At 46.2% G+C, this 24,788-nt stretch overlaps 1 protein-coding gene across 1 annotated transcript in view; it reads left to right on the top strand.

Annotated features, from left to right (window-relative positions):
- Positions 1-24,099, top strand: part of Ctxnd1 (cortexin domain containing 1) — a 49,661-nt gene extending 25,562 nt beyond the window's left edge. Inside the window, exons 2-3 of the mRNA XM_041650472.1 lie at positions 17,189-17,321; positions 18,712-24,099. Of these exons, the coding sequence (XP_041506406.1) occupies positions 18,771-18,950 (180 nt within the window). The 5' untranslated portion in view covers positions 17,189-17,321; positions 18,712-18,770 and the 3' untranslated portion in view covers positions 18,951-24,099. The remainder of the gene's footprint in view (positions 1-17,188; positions 17,322-18,711) is intronic.
- The last annotated feature ends 689 nt before the right edge of the window (positions 24,100-24,788 follow it).

Below are 24,788 nucleotides of genomic sequence, written 5' to 3'. Positions count from 1 at the left end.
AGGACAGAAACTCAAATGACCTCAAAGCCACCAGTCACAGCAGCACCCAGCTAGTCACAGGAAGACCTGTAGGGACCCTTTGGTTCCATTAAAAACTTGGACATCTTTTTCTCAGCAGAAGTGTGTGAGCATGTGTTCACGCCTGTGACATTTAAGAGGTTATGAATATTTAAGAAATAGGAACTGAAAGTCCTCCTGCTTGCTAATAGAGGCGACACCCACATCAAGAGAGGCTTTTAGCGACACTCATCAGGCCCGCCAGCCCAGCAGGATACAATCTGCAATTACTTCCCCGCAGATCTGGAAACAGAATTGATTTTGCCTTACGTAATCCTACTGACCCTACAGCTCTAGAAAGCCATTGTGGAAATGAGTCAACAGATTTGGGGCCTATTCAGGAAATAACTCCCAAGCCCAAAAGTTCAAGTTCTTAAAACAATTCTAAATATGATTGTGCACTTCTAACGTGCTTTGGCGGGATTGGCCTCACAAAAATGCATAAGATACATGCCACAGAGTTTCTAAAATATCCACCTTCACTTACGTCAAACAAAAATTCTATATTTCTATCTATGTCAGCAGTATTTTCTTACTACGTGAAGGTTTGCAGTCAAGACAAAATATTGCCTTTAAAATCCCAAATAAAGAGAACTAATGATGCTTTTACATCCATGAGTTGCCACTGCAGTATCTAGACTGCAGTTTCTTCGTTCACTCTAGTCCTCGCTAAGGACTTTTGAAACACCTAGGCTCATATGGAGAGTTCAAGGGCATAAGACCAGGGCTCATTCACTGAGCATGACCCAACCATAGTTAGCATGTATGTATGAGAAGAATGGAATGGAGGGAATGAGTCAAACACACACGAACTCATGTTCTTAGTTCCATCTGCCTGTTTATAGTAGGCAGGGCACCCTGATATCTCATGCAGTCATCCTCCAACAAGCAGGACAGCAAATCTTCAATGTTAGACGAAAGGGAGAGCATTATTGAGGACTTAGCTACAGAGGCAATTGTTCCACTTCTCCCAAAAGGCCGGATGGACCAGGCACATCCAACAGTCCCCCTACCAGGGAGCAGAAGCCAGCACGGGTCCAGAACACTCTGTATGAATCTCAAAATCCTCAGCACCCCACCACAGGGGCATAATGACCCTCTATACACCCACATGTCAGCTGGAGGAGAAGTAAAGAGAGGAGGCAGGGCTTAGAATGCCCGAAAAATGGAACCCTGAACTCTTCCTGGGTCAAAAACAAAATAATAATAATAACAACAACAACATCATCAACAACAACCTGAAAAGGGCATTTAGATTAATGCAGGAAGTACAGGCACATTTTCCTCATGCATCACAGGACCATGGACATACTTCTTGCACACCAGTTTCTTGCTTTTTTGCTTCATAACATTAAAGAAGAAACAAGAATTTAGGAGTCAAAAAAAACACTGAGAAAATGATGGATTTCCCCAAACTGAAGTAAAAATTTAAAAGCATCTGCTGTGCGCATGCAATGAAACTCAGTAAGCTCCATGAATAAGATATGAGGAGCAGGCTAGTTAGCAGGCAGAGGAGCCAAAAGAGGGGGGCATCCTGCTTATCACAAAAGGGTGATTGATTACTCGTTCCTCTCTCTTTCTTTACATCCCGGGGAAACTGGCAAATTAAGAAAATAATAGATGAAAACGCTGGAGCAATATTGGCAAACAAGTTAGGATGTTCTCTGAGAAGCTGCAGAGTCAGGGGAGCAGATGGGGGCACCCCCATATCAAAGGGAGACCTCCATCAGGAGAAGAGCAGAGTTCTGTCCCCAGTAGACGAGCCACTGAGCCTTGGGTCAGAGTGAAAGATATTTCAGTAAAGAGGACCAGGAGCACTCTGCCCTGGCGATAGGAGAAACGGAGGCAGTCCAGAGTTGGAACTGGTTCCTCTCATACACAAAAGTCTTACTATGCACTCTAGGCTCATGTGTCATGCTGCTTCCCATCTGAACTAAGGAGCATGCTCTAGGAGTCTCCTAACACAGCCAGGAGAACTGCAGGATAGGAAGGACAGTGGTTTGAGTGACCACAGGAAACATGGCATGGGGAGTCATTTATCAGAAAGAAAATGTCCAGGACTTATCTTATTTCCTGCTAAAATATATGTCCTAGTTAATATTAGATCCCTCTCCAGACTTCAACATCTGGGTCTAGGGAAGAACAGGCACAGGAGCGGATGCACACCAGAGAAGACCTAAGAAAGTTGACGAAGCTCTGCCCTGAGCCAACCAGGCTGCTAACATGTCAAGGAATCACTCTCATCTCTTTTCTAAAGTAATTTTTATTGCACATGTGCTCGCGTGGACATGCATGCGTGGGGCATGAGTGCACCCATACCAAGGTGCATGTCTGGAGGTCAGAGGAAAACTTGGGAGAGCTGAGTTTCTCCTTCCATCATATAAACTCTAGGGATTGAATTTGGGTTGCTAAGCTTGATGACAAGCTCCCTTCCCCATTGAGCCATCTAGCAAGCCCCATCTTTCTACTTAATAAATCTGTATTGTTCTACATACCAAAACAGTCTGAAGATATAAAGAGAAAAGGATATTACTGATTATATCAATGCTAAAAACACAAAATATCTTGAAATAAACAGAAAAATAGCTTTCTTATTAATAAAATTATAGAACACAACTAATTGACTTGATTGAGAGTCTAAATAACTTCCCACGAATACAAAGGCTTGATATATTGTACATAATAATTCAGCACAAATTCAATTATAGTTTCAATGCAAATCCAGTCAACATCTCTATAGAGTTCTTCATTGACTTAACAAGATCCCCCTAGCCTGTATGCAGTGAGGACTTAGGATATTCTTGAATGGAAATTACAAGGGGAACCAGCAGCAGCATCCTGCAAGATGCATGATAATGCTATTTTAATGCAACTCCAGACAGTGTGGAATTGGCTCAGATATGGACAGTAAACAAATTCAAAGTGATAAAGCATCCAGAAATGGACGCCTGTGGAGATATGCGTTGGGAATGGCATTATAAATCCTGAAGGAAAGGACAGAGTAGTCAATAACCAGAATAGGAAATTGCTGATGTATATAGGAAGATGCATAGCTAAAGTTCTACATGGAAATCAATTTCAGATGCACTATAAACCTGAATGTAAAAGATCATTCTAGAATATGCAAGTAGAACACGCAAAATATCAGGGCAAGAAAGAAGCTTAAGAGTCACACAAAGCACAAACAATTTATAAAGGAATAGGTTAATTAAGCTTGTTGCATAAAAGCTGTGAATAGAAGCAACCGTAACTTTACCAAAATTATTTACAGAAACAGACACACAACATCATGAATTTAACAAGGATTCTCCATGGGCTTTGTCTGGGCCTGATCTTGGGAGACTTGTTTCAATTTCATAGACTTTTCTTTCATGGTAGAAGCTTGATTTGTTGCTATTCTACCCACAATGATAGAGAGTCTCAGATTTTGACTGATGTGCAGGTGGGGGGGGGGAGGGAGAGAGAGAGAGGGAGGGAGAGAGAGAGAGGTGGGGGGAAGAAGAAGGATGAGGAGGAGGGAGGACACGTTTTGTCTGTTGTGTCCTAGTGGTACAAACTACCTTCTGTGCAGCTGGAACCAAGTCAAGGAAACAAAACATTGACTGAGTTGTCAATGTTGTGGAGAGCTGCTGCATCAGCAACCAGAGTCCCAGGGTTCTGTTCCCTGTGGGGGACATATGGGGATCTCTCGCCCTGCCTGAGCCTGGTTCTCTTAAACTCTGAGACGGCATCCCTAGGTTGAATGATCTCACTGCTTCCAGCTCTATGGGAAAAGATGGATGATCCACTGTCAAGGCCCACATCCTTCTGGGATGACAGTGCAGGATTGCTCACCTGGTTTCCCCCGCTGCCATTTAGCAGCTGTGAAGTTTCTAAGAAGGAATGTGAAGAACTCAGTGCATGGAGGCACGAGAGAGATGAAACAGCTCTTCCCTAATCTGCAGAACTCGGGGCTTTTGTCCACGTACAGGAATTCAGAATCTCAATTTAGTTCTGCAGAGGGAAATCTGCATCAGTTTAAGGAAAGTACTACTGAAAGACAGTGTGCTTTTGCCCTGTGTCTATTAGGAGCAAAACCAGAAAATACATGCTCAAGAATGGAGACACTGTACTAAGAATTTTTTTTCAATGAAGCCTAAGATAAAGACAGACTTTTAAAAAATCACCTTGGTTCTACGTTGCTGAATATACAAAGAGATAGAATTTATCATTTCTTTCTGAGACATAAACTTTACTGATCAGACCTTGGAAGATGCCAGAAAGATCCAGACACATACACCAAAGGTGCCAAGGACCCTTGAAAGTGAAGACTTAACTAATGGTCCTCTCCTTTCTCTGAAGGACTGGAGATATAAAAGTTTGCTTCTATATCTTTGGTAGCCAACAGTTCCTTAAACAAACAAACAAAAAATCCAGAGGGAGGAAAGAGCCATGAAACCCCAGAAATGAAGTCACTACAGGGAGAAGAGGCGCTCTTCGCGTTAGGTTACGGAGAACTAATTCTGAGTTCCTAATGCTATGGATTCTGTGGCAGGTCTGAATTCAGCCGTCCTGAAAGCCAGCTACTGCTGCAGCAATGTAGCCCAACTGGGAAAACAGATTGATGGTACCATGGCATTAGGACTTCTGGAAGAGGGTTAAAGAAAACCAAGAGCTCAAATCACACACTGTGTAAAACTACGGGGATGAGACTGGAGACAACTCTTCCTAGCTGTTTCGTGATTTTTTTCAAGCCAGCCTTTGACTGTAGGGTTACTCCATTCGGAAGTGTCCTGTCTTTTGTTTATAAACAAGCATGTTTGTGGTGCTTTAATCATAAGCCAAATATGCAAAATGGGAGCCCTAGCAGAGCCACTCTGGGATTACTAACAGGAAATACGTTGCTGGTGCTTTAGAATCCACAATGGTGAGAAGGAGCGTGTGGATATACAATTCCAGTGTTATCAGAACAAGAATGAGTGACCTTGATCCAGGTTGCTCCAAGGGCAGCCTATGATCCTTGCAGGATGATGGTCAGCTTTGTGGACTTGGACTTGACTCACCTGCTGAGACCTGATTCATTTCAAGAAAACACTCAAGCATTCCATATAGTTGTTTAATTTGGGATTTTCATTCGATTTTGACCATTTAGGCGTTTTGTTTTGTTTTGTTTTGTTTTTTAAAAAAAGCATCATCGTTGAAGTTTTCCTAAGTCTTGGTGGGGTTTTACAGAGAATCAGCTCATTAAGGTTTCTGTCACCCCAGTATCTATGGTCCTAGCTCACTTCCTTCCTAAGGGTATGCATTTGTTTTTTCTCTTCTAGAGTTAATGTAGTCTGTCTAGGGCAAGCTTTAAGCAAGAGCCTGCTCTAGGGCTTGTTTTTAATTCTGCTGGTTTGCTTTGTCAATTATTAACTACCACTCTTAACTCGGCTAACCTCCTCCTCCAGCTGTCCTTGATGCTGACTCACAACTTCTTTGCCTGGGTCTTTGTTTCCCTGCGTTTGCTTCCTCTTGCTCTGTGACAAGCAACATGGTTTTGCCTCTGGGTATAGTCAACAGCTGCCACCCATAGGTTTTAGTATATCCTATTCTCATAGGAAGTTTTTCTAAACATTCTATAATTGCACTTTGCCATTAACGCAATCATTATTTTAATGCTATTTAAATCACAAAGCTGTTGGTTTGTTCTGTTGTTTAATCCTTTGTGCTTAGAATGGCTGCCATAAAATTTCAACTTCTTAGAATTTATGGGTAGTTTTATGTATATTCCTATATTAAATCATTGCTCTTTGGGCATCTAAGCAGAATAAGTAATATCTCCCGGCAATGAGAATGTCCTTTAGAGAGAAAAGATGGCCCAGTAGACAACCAGCACATTTCTCCATCTCTAAGGGACTAAGAAAAGGCACAGATATGGGCAGAAAGAGGTGGTGTGGAAAGACGCTGGGGAGCAGTTGATAGACAAAGATCAGGTGAACCCCAGAGCAGGCATTCAAGTTTTCAAAGACACAATCAACTCTAACACAGAGCGTTTGGCAACACTCAGGGAAAGGATGAGATCCCCTCAATAGGACTTTAAGCCAAAGAGCGTCCCAAGGTATGCAGCCCTGCACGCTGCAAAAATAGTTTAATACAAGAGACCAGGTAGCTGCACAGCAGGCAGATGCAAACGGGATAATTGCCCTTATCTTCTGGTTTGTTCAGTGATTCTGGAGCAAAGAACCATCCTAAGAGGGTCTTACCATCAAACCGAGTCCGCTGAAATGAGCAATGACCCCCGTGTCTCTGATATTTAAATGCATGGTCCTCTGCGTGGTTGGTAGCACAGTTTGGGTAAGTTATAGGAATTTTAGTCAATGGAGCCTCGTTGGAGGAATAGGTCACTGAGGATGGGCTTTGGGAATGTACATCCTCACCCACTCCCAGCTCATTCTCTCTGCCTCACATTTCTTGCTAAAAGTGTGATCTCTCTGCTGCCAGCTCCAGCTGCCTGCTGCCGTATCTATTCAACCATTACAGACTCTCCCCCTGGAAACAGAAGCCGAAATAAACTCTTGCTGCTCAAGTTGCCAAAGTCATGGTATTTGATCACAAAACCAAGGAGTAACTAACACAACCTAATAGAGATGACACCTAACAAACTGGCCAGTAACATTAAATGGAGTAGGAGTGAATTGAGGGGTGGGGACAGAGGGAGGGAGGGAGGGACGGGGAGAGGGACTGGGAGGAGGGGCAAGAGGGAAAATTGTGGCCAGAATATAAAATTTATTAATTAATTTTTAAAAGCCATTGTACTCAGCAGGGAGAAAACAGAAAACACTTCTTCTAAAACTGGAAATAATACAAGAATGTTCACTGCTGCCGCTCCTAGAAGTGCTTGAAATCTTGGCCAGAACAACACAGGAAAGAGAAACAACTAAATGGAACACATTAAGGAAAAGGACCCCTGAGTATCCCTGTGTGCCAATTATATGATTCTCTACCCTATAGAGCCCACCTGAAAATGCCAGCATTGGAATACAATGTTTCAGCAGAGTGTCAGAATAAAAGTGACCATCCCAGCAGCAGTGGCTTTCCAACAACCACAGCTGCCTTACTAAAACAGAAAGAGGGGAAGCAACTGTAGCCACAGCAGTCACAACAAATGAGAGGCCTAGCAATTACTACCATCAACGAGTGATGGAGGAAGGTCATTGGCTAATAAAGGAACTGCCCTGGCCCATTTTATTGGTTAGAGGATAGGTGGGAGGAGTAAACAGAACAGAACTTCTGGGAGGAAGAGGAAGTGAGCTCAGAGACTCCACAGCTCGCTCGGGAGCAGATGCCTCAGAGACAGACGCAATGCCCCGCTCCCGGGATGAAGCTCCGACCCAGGATGAACTAGGCTAGAATCTCCCCGGTAAGCGCACCTTGGGGTGCTACACACAGATGATTAGAAATGGGCTAAATTAATATGTGAGAATTAGCCTAGAAGAGAATGGGCCAAGCAGTGATTAAATGAATACAGTTTGTGTGTTGTTATTTCGGGGCATAAGCTAGCCGGGCAGGTGGCTGGGGTGTTGGGGACGCAGCCCCGCCACCGCCCTTATTACTTCAAATGGGGATAAAGACTACCGCAACAATGGAAACTTGACTGGAGGAAGAAGCTGGTAAAGACTCTAGAACAATGGTTCTCAACCGCCCTAATAATGTTTCGACCCTTTCATAGTTTCTCAGGTTGTGGTGACTCCCCCCAACCATAAAATTATTTTTGTCTCCACTTTATAACTGTAATTTCATTACTGTTAAGAATAGTAATGTAAATATTTTTTGGAGAGAGGTTTGCCAAAGGGGTCACGACCCACAGGTTGAAAACCACTGCTCTAGAAGCTCAAAATAGACTACAGTGAAATTAATACCATTAAAACGGCCACATCACTGAAAGAGATTTAGGGCTTCATTACAACCTCTTAAAATCCCAATGACATGCAGGGCTGGGGAGATGGCTCAGAATAAAAGATTATGAACTGCTCTTCCCAACACCCTCTGCAGGTGGCTCACAACTACCTGCACCTCCAGTTACAGGGGACCTGACACCCCCGTTTTTTGCCTCCAAAGCACCTGAATGCACAGACACTTTCTTCAACTCAGGGAACCATTCACTTACTTTTTAATGTCCCTTCTATTTTTCTTTCTCTTTTTACCATAATTGAATTATTGGGCAGCATTTGCATTGGGTTTTCTCAACTTCAGGGGCAGCAAAGCTCTCCTTGATATTAAAGGTTGACAATATCAGACAGGAGCCAATCATGGACAGGAGTCAGCCTCCTCCTGTGTCATCAAAGGCTAGATATAGAGTGTGGTTTTGTGGTGTCCTCTCCCTTTCAGTGGGTAACACCAGAGGGAGTCACTATGGGCCAGATACCAGAAGGATGTTCTTAGTAAGGCAACGTGTAGGCCAAGCTGGAGCCAAGACTGAGTATCAAACAAGACAAAACGGCATAGGGCTCTAGCCATATGTGGCCAGAGCCAACAGAGAATCCAGATCCGTGGTTATGTGAACCAAGTAGAGCAAGGGGGCCCCACAACAAAGCAAATCTAAGAAACAGAGATCCATACTTGGTGTCAGCCCAGCTCAAAAGGAAAGCAGGCTCAGAGGCGGCCAGCATGGGTGTTGAGCCCAAAGTCACCAGAATTTGCCAGGGGCATCCTGTTCCCATGCTAGTGGAAGACTGAGAAATGTAGGCTCCGGAAAGATAGCTCTTGCCTTCTGTCTATGTGAAAACCCCTTAAAGTAGACCCGCCTTATTTGACAGACAGGGAGAGATTCAGTCTCGCTCAAAGCCCTCCAGTGATGCACACAAGATTCGCACTCACACAGAGGTGTCTCCACAGTGTGTGTTTATCTCACGTGACACTCTGGTACAATTGTGGAGAATACTCTTTCCATTGGTTTATGCCCTTCGCAAACAATGCAAGGCAGTGTCCACCTGTGGGTCGTGCCCCATCAATTACAAATGAATGTGTTATATGTGAGAGAGATTGTACAAGGGACAAGAACTCTCCAAAGCTGCTTGGAGGAGAGGGTCTTTTAGCGCAAGGCCAAGCAAGATCATTGCCTCGCTTTTCTCTCATAGCCTTTCAGGGCTGTTCCCGGTGTTCTTTCTTTAGCATGCCAATGTAAGGTAGAAGAACACCGCCGCACCCTGATGGGTCAGCGGGTCAGAAGACAGGCCGTGTAAAGCTGCACTAGTAAGCATCCCTACCTTCACCTTGGTGCTACAGCCTCTGGATACCATAGTGAAGGCTCTCCTTGGCTTTGCGTAACTTCTTTCTCCCCCTTTCTCCAGTTGTATGACTGACGTTGTCTCATGTGGTCCATGCCCAAAGTTGGTGCGCACTTCCCTCCCTCATTTTGGTCCTTGGTTCGATTTTAAGGTGCGGTGTTTCTGACAACATGCCAGTGTGTTGTGCTTCATCTGGTCGGTAAACACCATGCTTTTGTGTGCCCTTGGCTGATTTGTTCCCATTCCTCTGAGCTTAGGGGAATAGTGCAACGAAGCTTGTGTCTTTTATAGACTGGACATAAAGAGCTAAGGGATTAGCCAGGCTTAGTTGCGTGGTGAGACCCTGTCCCGAAACAAAGCAGAACCAAAGCAGATAGTGGTTGCTTATGGTAACCAAACAAAAACAGTGGCAAATGGGCAGGGATGTCCTTAAAACTGCTGACAAATGACTGCCACTTCCATAAGGAAAAAGATCTCAAAGACAAATTATTAAGGATTATGAATAAAAGTGCATTATTCTGAAAAATTTAAAGATTCCCTTATGAGTTTCCCATTGACCCTATGATAAGTTAGCATGAGTCTGGTGACTTAAAATACTATGAAAGTATTTATTGTTATGGGAATGAAGCTTCTAGAATGCACTTTAAGGGATAAAATTCAAAGTATTAAATTAGTTCTGGAGGCTCCAGGGAAAAAAATCCATCCCTTTTCTCTTCCACTTCTAGAAGCTGCCAGGATTTATTGGCTCCTGGCCACATCAGTCCTAGCTTGTGATCACCTTGCCTTCTCCCCTACTATAGCAAAACTCCCCCTGCCTCCTATTTATCAGGATAGTTGTGATTACTTAGAGCAAAGATAACTCAGAATAATACATCCTCGATACGATCAAATCTTCAAAACCCCCTTCATCCATCCTAAAACATCCACGCCTTCCAAGGATTATGGTGTGCATTTGTGGTAAGTAATTTTCAACCTACCATAGCCCACTCTCTAGCCCCAAAGACTCATGCTGTTCCTACTTACTTCCATTTCCATTCCAACATCTCCCAAACTTTCAGCTCATTACAGAAGCAAACGCAGGTCCTAGAGCTCATCATCCCGGTGAAACAAGGGTGAGGCATGAGTATGAGTCACCCCAGGGAAAATTCCTCTATACCTACAGACCTGGAAAACAAATTATCTCCTGCAAAAATACAGCGGTGCAACGGGCACCAAACAGCTATCCAATGCTTTCTCATTTCAAAAGAGGAAGCACAGAGGGGAGGAGGACAGGAGTCCCAAGAAATTTCGAAACCGAATCAGAAACTCCAAAGTCTGAAAGTCTGCTCCTGTCTAGCGAGGGTGCTCCTGGGCCCATCCTTTTCCTCTTGGCAGTAGCAAATCTCTCATCAGAACGAGCCTTCCAGGAGCCAACAGCCTCTTCTCATTCTATTCTGTCCAGTTTGGTCTAAGCTGGCTATGCGTCTGTTGCCATGGTGACTGTCATGACTGTCATGGGGATTCACTCCACTAGACCAAAGGGTCTGCCAAGCCTCTATTCTAGACACTCTCCTCTCTAACCCTGACTCCTGCTGAGACGACTCTGGGGACCCACGAGTGGCACGTCTATCAAAAGGTTGTCTAATCCCATCCTTGGCCTTTTCTCTAGAGCATGATTTCCTGGTGTCAGTGTCGTAATTCTTGCATTTTCTGCGACTTGATGCGGTAGGCTGAAATATGTCGGGACAAGGACGAGGTCTGATTAAAACCTGATATCACAAACGCACCATGTTCCTCCTCTGGCTTTCCGTGGGCATTTGACATCTCAGTACAGGACAAATACAAGAAATGGATGCCTGTCTGTTTGGGGTTGGCTGACTGCCAAAGCAGGCTCTGAGATGATAACTATTGTGCAGGGATTAATCTGAGAGTGCTCCAGGAGAAACCATGATGGGGTCAGGGGAAGCTGAGCTTGCCCAGTAAACATGCAGTTTTCGGGAAAAAGGCGTTCTCGCTTCCTGGTGCCAAGATGCTCTGGTGTCTAGATTATATAACAAAATTTGTTTCCACCTAAGACTAGCAATCTGGATTCCCCAAATTTACAGCATCCATCTTTAGCCATGGGCCACCCCAGGGTGACTCCCAGGTACTCTCAGCTCTGTACATGGAGTATGTACATTATGTCTTAGAAGCCCAATGGTAGGGGCTGGAGAGATGGCTCAGAGGTTAAGAGCATTGCCTGCTCTTCCAAAGGTCCTGAGTTCAATTCCCAGCAACCACATGGTGGCTCACAACCATCTGTAATGGGGTCTGGTGCCCTCTTCTGGCCTGCAGGTATACACACAGACAGAATATTGTATACATAATAAATAAATTAAAAAAAGAAGCCCAATGGTAAGAGTCTAGGAAGTTGTGGTAGTGAGCTGTTAGGAGAGAACGGCACAGGGGCTGGAGGTGCTATATATGAAATGACAAGGGGGAATCTGGACGACCAACAACACAAGCACCATGTTATAAAATCACACAGTGAACTTGTGTAGTAGTTAAAAACGTGGTACAATGACTGACTACATGTGCTCCTAGCAGAAATACTGTTTTCTTTTACCTGAAGCAGTGCTATGACATGTTGCATTCTTGCCTGGGAAGCTTCTAAACAAGAAATGCTCAGATGTTAGAAGTTAAGTCCTGACCACAGTACTGAGTTCCCCTAGCTCCTCTGCCAATGCTCCACCTGGTCCTAACGGTCGTCATGGTTTCCATCATCAGTTACCATGCACTCATCACCTTCCTCTGAGAGAACAACTAGGTGCCCTGACAGAAGAGTGAAGGGGCCAGGTACCCTCCCACCAGGCGTGTGATGGGTTCCCTATGACCTGAGAGAGTGTCATCCGCTTAACCATTTTCTTCAGCTGGGGAGGTGATGCAGACAGGTCACCTTCTATAATGGCTCTGCTTCTATTTATAGAACAAACTGATGGATGCTTATGGTCAGCCCCGATTCGTGTTCCCCTGCATGAATTCACAATGCCACTGCAGCCTGCTGCTGGTGCCTTCGGTGGCATGTTCCCCCAACACCTTCACTTTCTGCCCTTGGTGTCTGGAGGGAAGATGCCAGACATGAGTTCTCCTGGTCTAAGGTGACTCAGGAGAGGTAGGCAGATCTCTGTGAGTTTGAGGCCAGCCTGGTCTAGAAGAGCTAGTTCCAGGACAACTAGGGCTGTTACACAGAGAAACCCTGTCTCGAAAAACCAATGAACCAAACAAACGAAAGAATAAGAAGGCTGACAAGAGAGGATCAGAAGCAGTCAGAAATACAGATGGCACATGATTAAAAAAAAAGATGCTGGGGGAGGAGCTACAAGGAGGAATCGGGTATCAGGGGTGGGAGAGATGGGGAGGAGAATCACTGAAACACACTTGGTTTGAAAATGTCATAATGACAACTAATAACCTTATATGCTAATTTTCTTTCTTTTTCTTTTTTGGTTTTTTGAGACAGGTTTTGTTTCTCTGTGTTATAGTCCTAACTGTCCTGGAACTAGCTCTTGTAGACCAGGCTGGCCTCAAACTCACAGAGATCCACCTGCCTCTGCCTCCCGAGTGCTGGCATTAAAGGTGTGCACCAACACTGCCCAGATTATAGGCTAATTTTAAAAATAAAAAATATACAGAAATATTAACTATGCCACAGTAGTGGAATCTCAATCTAACAATAGCATTAGTGGCCTTGTGAGGAGGTACACATACCAGTTATGCCTGGTGGTTCGTGTGTGTAATCCCAGTTAAGGAGCGGAACAAACTCCATTTTGAGAAAGAATTCCCATTTTAGACAGGACCTAACTAGAGGAGTGAATCCAGCCCAGAAAAGTCATAAACACTTCTAAGGAACTGTGCCTACCTTGGTCAAAGTGACCCACCAGGGTGTCCAAACAACATCTGCTTGCTTCAAACATCCTTGTAGGTATCTGATTAACCGCTGCTTTGAAATTCTTGTCTGCTGACAGTCACTATTTTGAAATTTCTCTATACCCCAACCAACGAATTCAAAAGTTGTATAAGTTTTACCCAGTGTCGAAACGCCAAGGCTTGTGTCAACCTGCTTTGCGGTTTCTTTCTTTAAAAACCCCTTCCCTGAAGGCTCAGGGCTGTTGTCCCACGCGCTGCATTGGGTATGTTGAATTATAGTCTAAGCTGTCCTGTATTCAATAAACCCCAGTGTGTCTGCATTGGATAGTGGCTCTGGGGTGGTCTCATTTGGGGGTTCCGTGTGATGCGGGCACAGCACCAGCACTCAGAGGGTAGAGATAGAAGAGCAGCCTGAGGTAGTGAGTGAGACCCCGCCTCGCAAAGAAATGAAAATCCAAACAAGACCCACAAAACCACTTCTGGCTCATTGTGTCTAAGTAGGGTAGAAGGAAGTTGGAGCAAGTTTTGCTCACAACACTTCCTGATACTAATATGTGCGGTCATCTCAAGGTAATTTACAATAACTCTTAGTACACTACCTGGAAAAAGTCTGGCTTTGTCTTGTGACCACTTAGCTCCCGGAGAACAAGAGCAACCATCAGGGAGCAGCAAACAAACACAACCAAGGACACTCCTCAAATGTTTGCCGCGACAGACCTGTACTGATGTGGACACAATTGGAGAGGGAATTCCAGAAATGTATTCTAAATTCTGAGGATGTTTTAATGTGTCTGCACAAGCAGATTCCCAGCCCTTCTGTAGCAGACTATACACACACACACACAGAGAGAGAGAGAGCGAGAGAGAGAGAGAGAGAGAGAGAGAGAAAATATATGCATGCGGAGGCCAGAGGACATCAGGTGTCATTTCTCAAGACCTGTCTCCCTTTTATTTCTTCTCTTCTCCTTCATTGTTCTGGAACTCAAATAGGCTGGCATGCCACCAAGCTTCACATCTGGGTCTTCCTAAAGTGGGGTTCTGGAGATGAAACTCAGACCCTTCCTTGTGCTTCTGGGGACCTTACTGACTGAGCCATCTTTATAACCCCTCAATCAAGCATGTTTTGACTCTCCAACTTTTCGCTGAGTTTGGATTCATACTTACATGACTAAATACAAATAAACAGATAAGGTCTCACTTTGGGGGTATAAATGGCTGTGGTTGGCATGTTAGCAAATATTACCAATGCTGTTATGAGTTCAACTGAGGTTCCTCCAAGGCAAAGTCAAAGAGACGAGGATGGGCCGACAGCCTGCCCTGGGCATCTCCAATTTGGCCTGGTGTGGTACACAAATTTGCACATAAACCCTGTGTCTGTTCACTAACTCAGTTGGGATTACCTTATCCCTAGGTTTTTCTACACTTCTGACTCAGACTTTGGTCCCAGATGCTACATTTTGGTTTATCTCACCCCCTAGCTTTCCATAGCATGTGGCAGGACTCTTTCCTGCTTGGCTCTTCTTCGCCCCAACCACGCATGACACTACAGACTTTGACCAGTATGCAGGGTCAACCCAGAAGACACTTCTCACCTAAATGTCACTTGTTCACCATGGTCAGAATCACCAACACTGACCCTTTTGTCCCTACAGCTAGAGGGTGGAGGACAAGCACTGGCCTAGAACACACAGTGAGAGAAGAGGGTGCGGTTGTGTCAGCACCAACTGAGCAGGTGACTGTGACGGCCTCCAGATCAGTCCCCAGGATACAGCAGCTGAGTGCCAAGTGGAGTTCCCTCCCAGGTGTCATGTCCTCACTTTGAAACAGAGCTGGCTGGGTCAGGTGCCCTTCTAGTAATTAAGGCTAATGATATTTCCCCTCTGGGAGCAGTGTGGGGGAGTCTGCTCTTGGAGGCCACATTCCTGATTGACACGTGCCCCTGGGCCAGGAGACACTAATCATATTCCCCTGGGGTGAATCTCCAAGATCTAGAGCCAGACAAGATAGGAGAGGGCCACAGGTGAGTCTGCTGAGGTCTGACCCACACAATGTACAAATTATCTGATACTAACCTGAGGCCACTTGCCTAGAACGTTGTCAGTCGGCTCTTGAAAGACCAGGAGCAGAAAGCTCAGCGTTTCTTCCTCTCAGAAAGGCACTCGGTGACCACGTGGAGACGACACTGGCTGCAGGACCTGAAGCCTAGGGAGGGGTGACAGAATCCTGGGCTTGCCACAAGTGCCACTGTGGCAACATTCTGCATTCCGAAACCACAAACAAGCCCTGTCCTTTCCTCGCCTCCCAAGTCTCTTCATCTCTGAAATTCTCAACTTATAAAAACAGCATACTTTTTTTTAAAAAAGAAAACTCTAATGGGGCCCAGTGAGATGACTGCCCAGCCTGATGATCTGAAATAAGGCACACACTCACATGGCGGAGAGATAAGCTTACACAGGTTGTCCTCTGACCTGCACCATACCTGAGCCATGGGATGTGTGAGTGAGGGGACACACTCGCACCGAAAGTGTGATTTGAAAAAAAAAAAAAAAGAGAGAGAGACAAGGAACAAAGAGTGAGTTCCAGTTACCGGTGTGAATGCTGCAGTCTCTGGTGGGAGATGCGCCTATGTCTGCATCTTACCTAACACACACTCGACAGAGAGAAAGCAGACAGGCAGCTCACTGGCTCTGAGTGTTACAACTCATTCAGCTTTCCTGCATGTTTGAGAATACTGATAAATATACCTCTAGATGATGTCATCCCCCAAATTGGCAAAAAAAATTAAAAGTTTAAAAAGCCTGGGGCATGTAAGGAAGGATGCCACAAAGACTTGTGCATCCATATTTATTATTATGCCATTCGCAATAGCTAAGAAATGGGACCAACTTAGATGTCCATCAACAAATGAAGGAACAACAAAAAAGGGACACATATGTAGTGATATCTTATTTGTATTTTTAATAAATAAAGCTTGCCTGAACTTCAGAGAGTAAAACAGCTGCACTGATCATCCTTACAGACCAGGCAGTGGTGGCACACACCTTTAATCCCAGTAGAAACCGGGCAGTAGTGATACATGCCTTTAATCCCAGCCCTAGAGAGCAATAGGAGATAGGAGGAGACAGCTCTCAGACTCAGTCTCATTCTGAGATTCCTGGAGGCAGGATCTCCATTTCAGACTGAGGTAGAGGTAAGAATCAATGGTTGGCTCTTTTGCTTTTCTGACTTTCAGATTTTTGTCTCTGGGTTTTTATTAAATCGTGCTACACACGTACACAAAGGATTTTATGTGGCCATAAAGAAAAATGAAATCATCATCTTTGCAGGAAAATGGATATGACTGGAAGCCATTATGTTAAGTGAAGTAGCTCAGATGTCTCTCCTCTGAGAACTTTAATTTCATAACTGTGTATAGACAGAGGGAGCTTTGGGTATAGGGCTTGAAACTAAGAGGGGGCAATGGGAAGGGGAGGCGAGAGATCATAAAGAAGGGCTGGGGAGGGGAAGGGAAAAAGGAGATAGTATGAATGTGACATCAAATCACGATAGGAGCATCTCACCAGGGATCAGCGAAGCGGGAGGGGATGGGGAAAATCAGTGAAACAAAATAAAGCGTGTATGAAAATTCCATAACGAAACCCATTTCTTTGTATGCAATTTTTTTTTGTTTCTTTGTTTTTCGAGACAGGGTTTCTCTGTGTAACAGTCCTGGCTGTCCTGGAACTTGCTTTGTAGCTCAGTCTAGCCTCTAACTCACTGAGATCCACCTGCCTCTGCCTCCCAAGTGCTGAAATTAAAGGTGTGCGCCTCCACCGCCCAACTTTGTATGCAATGTTTAAAAACTAAAACTAATTGGAACAAAAAAAAAAAAGAAAGAAAATCCATCACGAGCCGGAAAGTGTGTGGAGGGGCTGCAGGGCACCCTTCCTTCCTGTCCAGTCATGGTCTCACTTGGGGTAGAAGTCTCCAGAAGCAACCACTCCTCTGTTCTGTTCCAGTCACCTACGGCTCTGCTCTCTGAGAAGTCACGCTGACTCGTTGGCTCTGGCTGTGATGTTTTGCTGTCCATTTTGGCTGCCGGAACAGCTCAACCCAGGGACTTCCTGAAGTGGTGACCACTCCAGCTGGCAGGTCAGTGGTCCAGGAATGGTTGAGGATAAAGGGGGCCTAAGGGGAAATGAGGATGCTTTGAGGTTGGGGTTGGGACGTTGGCTGTCAATTACCTGCTTTGTAGCTAAGCTTCCGTATTTACCAAACGATCCTCTGTGAAGTGCTGGGCAGGCCTCTCATTCTTGCTGTGCACTGCGCCCCCGTGTCTGCGCTCTGTGCGCTTGCACCCCCCGTGTCTGCGCTCTGTGCGCTGGCACCCAGTTCGCGAGCTTTGGGCAAGGGGGCCGGAGGTTAAAATACAGACTGACACAAACAGAGAGACAGCGACACGGGCCATCCTTGAATTCCCCAAGAATGCCCCCTTTACTGTGTTCAGAGGCAGATTATATAGAGATAGCCACGCCACAGCCAAACCCACCAGAAACCACTCTCCTGCCATCAGGAACTCCTGAAGGTCTCGTGCTCAGAGCAGCTGTAGGCACTCAGATCAGGGGAAAACAAGTTGTTTACAAGAAATCCAGGATCTGGGGGCTCACTGCTCCCAACACATTCTCATGTTCTTTGCCCTGCCATTGGCCTCTCTGGGAACAAGCTAAACCTCCTCTCCTGTCCCGCCCCAGTCCTATGTCAACCCACCTATTTGTCAACTGGCCAATCCCAGGGCCAAAGGCTGTGCTGGACTTTTGAACATGGGATCAACTTTACTTAACGCACAGGTCCCCATAAGGCAGGTAGGGTTGGTTGTCTGCACTCAGCAGGGACAGCATTGGGCCTGAAAGTCTGGAAGGCACCCCCAGGTGTTTGAGGGATGGCCCAGACCCGTTACAACAGCAGAACTGCAGACCAGGGCTGGGGTCTGCCTGACAGCTCCAACCTTGCACCTTTTCTCTCCCCAACACATCTTTCAAGACAGGCTGAGCCCCTGATAGTCCTGGGGAGCCCGGGAAGAATGTGCTTCCCACTCCTCTAAGGCAGCAGCTCTTATCTGCCTCGGAATACTGGTTGGTTGGCCCTCCACTTCTTTAGAAGTGTTCTATTGAATACTTTAAAAATATTCTCCGCCCATTTTTTTAAAAGTCTTTTGATTATGGTCTGCCCTTGCATTTGCTGAGTGGAGCGTGTTGCCCTCATGACTTCCTAAAGGGCTTTAGAATTGGAGGTAACCACAGGGCACTGCCCTCAAGGTGGTCCCTCAGCCCATTCCACCATGTCCTGCTGAGAGTCACTGGCACTTCACCACCACCACCACCCTGGGTGTGTAATGCTGGAAATAAAGATTGCCTACAAGGTAGAGGGCTGTGACCATCAGCGGCCCTAAATGGGGGTATCTTTAGCAGTAAGCTTTTGACCTTGGGGATGAATTACACAGACAAGTGAGCCTGACTTCCTCACTGACTGGTTCTCTCTACAGGGGTAGAAAATGGTTCCAGTCAGGCCGGAGCCCTGGGAGCCCACAGTCACAGCTGCAGGATGGAGGAACCCACTCCTGAGCCAGTCTATGTGGATGTGGACAAGGGGCTGACCTTGGCTTGCTTCGTTTTCCTCTGCCTCTTCCTCGTCGTCATGATCATCCGCTGTGCCAAGGTCATTATGGATCCTTACAGTGCCATTCCCACGTCTACCTGGGAGGAGCAACACCTGGATGACTGAGGCACAGGACGTGTCATGGGACCCTGGGATGCGCCTCTTTCTACCCTGGCCGAGACCCGACAAGCACTTGGAGGCTGGGAGTGACGATGACCACTCAGAGATGGAGAAGGCTTGCCTTCACCTTATTGGTTCTCGCATGACCGCCGGAGGGAAATGCCAGCATGTTGGAGGCGAGGCAGTTTGGGGAAACCTGGGAAGTATGCTTAGCCATGACTTGGGCAGGTGGGGTCTATTCTGGGACTCCACTGGGAGACTGCAGGGTGATGGCCCCCTGTCTAGGCTCCTGCGCATCTTTGGGAAATGAACAAAGAACAGATATTCTGGTCTGCAAACAGTGAAGGGCAGGGGGAGACTGCCCTTCAAATACACAGCACAGAGAGGCTGCTGAGAGCCCAGGATCTTATCCACAACCTAGCAGCAGAGGGGCAGGAAGAACGGAAAATTCAGGGGGCTTCTCCTGCAAATTCTCACAAGGCACACAGCTACTTCCAAACAGTGTTTCTTTTTTTTAACTAAAATAGAGAGGGGATATATTTTTCCTGTTAAGAATGAGATGTGCATTTTAGACACTTGGGAAAATATAGAAGAAATATAAATATAATAAAACTACAACTAGAAGGAAGGGATGTGAAAAGCACTTATAACCCAACTTCCCAGAAGCCATCATTTTGATATACTTCTCCAAGTCTTTTTTACAAGAAATTTTTTTAGTAATTCACACCGTATGCATGATGCTGCATTGATCCATTCGACAGCTCAAATACCTTCTGCCTCTCAAGATACCATGGCTGGTTTCACTCACTGAAGAGTGTACTGTCTAGGTCATGACTGAGTATAGTCTTTTTCTTTCTCTTTAACATTTGCACAATGTTCTCACCCAAATTGCTTCACCCAGCAACCTTCAGAAGCTCTGCATCCCTGGAGCTCCAGGCAAGATCTGGGTTCTAGCCCTGCTTCAGCTACTCAAAGGTTGTACGATCTTGAGAAAGTCACCTCCTTCCAGGTACTTCAGTTTCACCATTGTAAGATGAGAAGGGGGAGTCTGCCTGTATGTCAGGGAAAGCAGCCATGCTACTGTGGGAGCTGAGCTAGGCTGCTGGTGATCACTCTTCTCTGGTCTTTCCTTCACCCTCTTCTCCCACACACTGTCACCAACATCTATGACCTTGCTGCAAGGGTTCTAGGTCAGAGCCCACATCCCCTTCCCAGCCTCCAATCCCTTGTTTTTGTTATATGACCCCTCAATAAATCAGTACCTGTGAGCGCCAATTTCCTCATCTATAAAACAGGGGATCACATCTACCTCACACAGTTGTTGTGGAGAGAGAGAAGATAGAGAACGTGAGCAAACAGGGGTATCCTTTCCTGAATCTCTCACTCTAGGGAAAGAACCCAGCCTTCCAAGAGCTAGAGCTCCCAGCCAGTGCCACTGGCCTGCAGGACATTCATAGCCACCTCCTCAACACATGACACCCCCGGGGATCTCCCGACTCACATAGTTGTCGCTACTGTCAGTGTTATTGCATATGTGAGGTGCGTCTATTGTGTCCTATCAAAAGAGACCTGTGCTGTGGACCTTAGACCTCCCCCATCACCTACACTCAAGCCATGGATCTCCATGCACCTCAGGCTATCCGGAAAAAGGTTTCCAAAGCACCATCACTGCTAGGTGATCCCTAAAGGTGGACAGATGCTGTTGAGGTGGCTTTCCAGGGCATGCCCAGTGTCTCTCTCTCCCTCTCTCTCTCTCTCTCTCTCCCTCTCCCTCTCTCTCCCTCCCTTTCTCACACACACACACACAATGGGATGCACAAAGAGACAGCTGGCACAGGCTCCAAACATGGCTATGGGGCATCACCTTCAGCCAAGCCCTTCCTCAGAAACCTACCTCACAGATGGGCAGGCATTTCTGCAGGAACCTGTTAGGATGGGTTTGCAAAGTCAGCCAAGGCCTGTTCCCAGCTATTAATGACAGAGCAGCAGGAATTGAGAAGACATCTGAAGAGAGCTGTGAAAACTTGCTTCTGGACCTTTTCCTTTCGGAGGGAAAAAAACGGGATGCCCCAGGCTGTGTTCCTCAGACTGCCTGCTGAGGGAAAACCACACCTTCTCAGGAGGAGCCTGCTAGAAGCCCCTCTTTCCTCCTCAGGCCTACAGACTTGGTAGACTAGAATCAGACTAGGCAGCCTGGGCCAGACCCCAGGATGACAGCACATTCCTGTTTGAGAAGCACTGCCAGGACCCCTGGTTTCTGACAACGTCCCAAACCTAGACGTCCTAGTACTTTTCACCTTATCTCTTTGTGCTGTTTTCACGGCGGCACGGGGAAAGAACGTTTGAGAAAAGAGGTGATTTTAAAATCCACTCTGCCCCTCCAGAAGCTTCTGACAAGCCAACAAAGCACTCTCCCATCTCCTGTCCATCCTCTTGCCATCTGTCCCTTGTTCGAGACAGTCTCTTCTTTGTTCACCACTTTAGAGCCCAGGTTAGGCAGCCCACGAGCTTTCAGGGATTCTCCTTTCTCCACCTGCCACCCCACCACGGGAGTACTGAAATCACAGCTGTGCACTGCTGGCCCCACCCACTTTTGCACATACGTTCTGGGGATTCAAACTCAGGCCCTCACACTTACACAGCAAGCACTTCGCTTCCTGAGCCAATCTCCCAGCTTCCCCGGCTTTCATCATGTTTAAGGTCTGTTTTTAAATGGATCCCCTTGTGTATGTGCTTAGCAGTGCAGACCATGACAGCAAATACGCTGCTTTCCTTTTTCTCATTGTACGTGTGCTGAGAAGGATAGATAGAAGTGGCTGGGCTGAGCCTGGGGTTGGCTCAGGAAGACTGAGAGCCCACTTCGGGCAAGAGCAAAAGGGAGGTCCCTATCTCTGTCGCTGGGTCACGCGCAGGCAAGAGAGAGGTGGAGAATTTCAAGGTTTTCTTCTCCTGTGCTTTCTGTTCTGAAGGATAGAGGAAGTGGTCCTTTAGTGACCAGAGCACCTGCATCTGTTTCTGCTAGCTGAACAAAAGTCTGTAGCTGTGGGTAGAGAAGGACACACTGCAGCAAACTATCAGGCTGCAGGCTGGAAGCTGGCAGAAAGGAAATGAAGAGAGGCTGGGGAAAGGGATAACTGTGGAGTCAGCTACAAGCCAGAGAAGAAGGCAAACTCTCTGGCAGGGAATGGATGACAACATCTCCCGACAAAGGCATCTCGAGGCTGGGTTCTGGTTGTTGCCTGTGATGTGCTGTGTGGAAGTCCCTAGGTGTCACCTCAAGCTCTCGGCAAAGGCAGGCACATGGTCCTTTCACACCCGTGTAACCTCAACAGTGGGTCCATCTCCGTAGACGGCCACAGAAAGGGTCCAGGTGGCCCAGAGACAAATGGGGTAATAAAAATATTCAGAAGCAGGAAATCCAGTTGATAGGCACCAGAAGGAAGTTGGTCCCTGGGCATGCTCAGAGGATGGGTGTGCTGGATGTGAGTGGTGGGACCCAGCTGCCCGAGCATGGCATATAAATTGCCATCAGGCCATTTTACTTTTCCAATTAATTTTTTTTCCTTTTTTTGTTTATTTATTTAAAAAAAAACAAACATCTTTTTTTTTATTATACATACCAATCCAAGTTCTCACTCTCCCCCTTCCTCCCACTCCCTCCACATACCTCCCACCCCACTAATGAATTTTCAAATGTCTACATTTGTTTTGTTTCGGTGGAGTGGTTGCATCGTTGGGTATGGAACTCACGGCCTTGTACTTATAAGGCCAGTGTTGTTAGTATTTGCCCCTAGCCCCACATGTCCTTGCTGGAATGAAAACAAACGGCTCTTTGCCCCCATAACTGCCTTCCAAGACCCCAGAGGTTCTCAAAAGAGGCCAGTCCTGCTTTCAAGCACCAAGTGGAGATAATTGCAAAGTCTTTTGTCCATGAGACCGGGTCCCTGTCCCATGGTCTTGTTGTTGAGGATTGGACCTGCTGTGTAGGATGGATAATGGCCATAGTAGTCCCTGCAGCTGATGGCCCAGGCTACTGGGAAGTGATCACGCCGAACCTCCAACATCAGTTCTGGCACAGATATAGACAGGCAGCCTCGGTTAGATACCTGCTCCTGTCCTTCGGCACTGACTCCATAAGTCCTTGACAGTCATCTCCAGAGACCACAGAACTAATTAGGAATTTGAACCCTAGACTTACAGATGTATCAAGTGTCCCAGTGACCCCTTGGGCTCTAGCGGGAGCTCCTTTGCCCCTGTGGGATATCAGTAATCCCATAGCTTGTAGGCTATGGGAAAATGTTGCCGGACAGTGTGGCCATCCCCTTTTCTGTACACTGGTTCACCCTAATAAGCCCCAAATGGCACAAAAGCCATCTTCCAAGTTACCAGACTCCCACCACGTTCGCTGGTGGAAGCATTCATCTGAGTCACCACAGATTCCCAACCCAGAACATCTACGGTTATTATAAGGGTGGAAAAGTCAATTTCATGAGTCACAACCCCCCTAGCTGGAAGATACGTTAACATAGCCATGATAGAAACAGCATGGGGTTCCTTATGATCTTAAAACTAGGCATGCCACATGATCCCCCATTGGGGTTTATCTAAAGGAAATGAAACCAGAGTTTCTAAGGACTCCAATCCCACATTGATGGCAGCACCAATCACAAGAGCCAAGAGCTGGGAAGCTTATAAATATCCATCAGTGGATGAGCGGATGAAGAAAATGTGGTACCTAAGCACAGTGGGATCTGATTCATCCATAGGAAGGATGAAGTCTTGTCATTGGGACATGGATGGAACCGGAGCCAAGTACAGAAAAGCAAGCACTCGTGATGTCACGGATGGAGTCAAAACTGTTGTTTACCCAGAAACTGGGAGGAAAATGGTGGTTACCAGAAACTGGGGGAGGAGTGGGGACCCTGGTCACTGGGTCCTAAGGAAATAAGTTCTATTGTATTTCTATGCTGTGGATTCGAAGGAGCTGGGAGAAAGGATTTTGAATGTTTCTACCACAATGAAGGAATGCTTGGGGTGATATATAGGGTTGCCCGGACTTGGCTCTGCACAATATACACACATATCAACACACCCTATGATATGCTATAAATATGTACAATTTGTGTATCAGTTTTAAAAAATAAATAAAATATAAAAGGCGTAGATATTGCTCTTTTTGTATGTCAGTCACTGAAATGAAGTCTTTCAAAAAAAAAAACCCATTCTATACTAGTTTTGCCAGCCGTTTCTGGGGGTGGGAAGCAAGGTAGATGGAGAAACAGTGTCCCCTGGTTCCCCTGGGGGGGAAGGCTGCAGCTTCTGCACTCCCTACACATTGCTGCCCCAAGCGGTGACTAGGGCACTGTAACCCATAAAATCTATTGCCTCTGGGTAGGTTGCATGCTGGAAGTAGACGTTCAGTCTGTATTTCTGAAAGCACACATGCTTTGGCTAAAGGACCTGTAGGAATCAAGCTGAGACTGACCTGGAGGCTCCCTCTCTGAGTGGGTTCTGCAGAACCCAGAGGTGCTCTACGGGCTTCAGAGGAAACTTTGTCACCGATAGTCCTCCTTGATTATCGACCTAGTGTCTACTGTACCATGCTGCCAGCATGCCAGGCAAGATGTGCCTGCTGGCACAGTAGTGGAATGGCTATTAGGAACTCAACCACGTTCTGAATAGAGTTAAGGTCTGTTCTATGTTTGGAATGAGAAGTATCCCATGTCTGAAACTGTAAGCCAGGTCATAACCCAGCAGTTGGGGACGTGACTCCTGTTTGTTAAATAGAAATATGTGCCTATCTTATGATCTCCTAAACATTTGCACACATACCCTGCCATGACT

This window comes from Microtus oregoni, unplaced genomic scaffold (genome assembly GCF_018167655.1).
Source record: "Microtus oregoni isolate MIOR12 unplaced genomic scaffold, Mior012 000000F_ref0000247, whole genome shotgun sequence".
Classification (NCBI taxonomy): Eukaryota; Metazoa; Chordata; class Mammalia; order Rodentia; family Cricetidae; genus Microtus; species Microtus oregoni.
The sequence above is the reverse complement of the archived record's forward strand: the minus strand, read 5'-3'. Positions and strand labels throughout refer to the sequence as shown.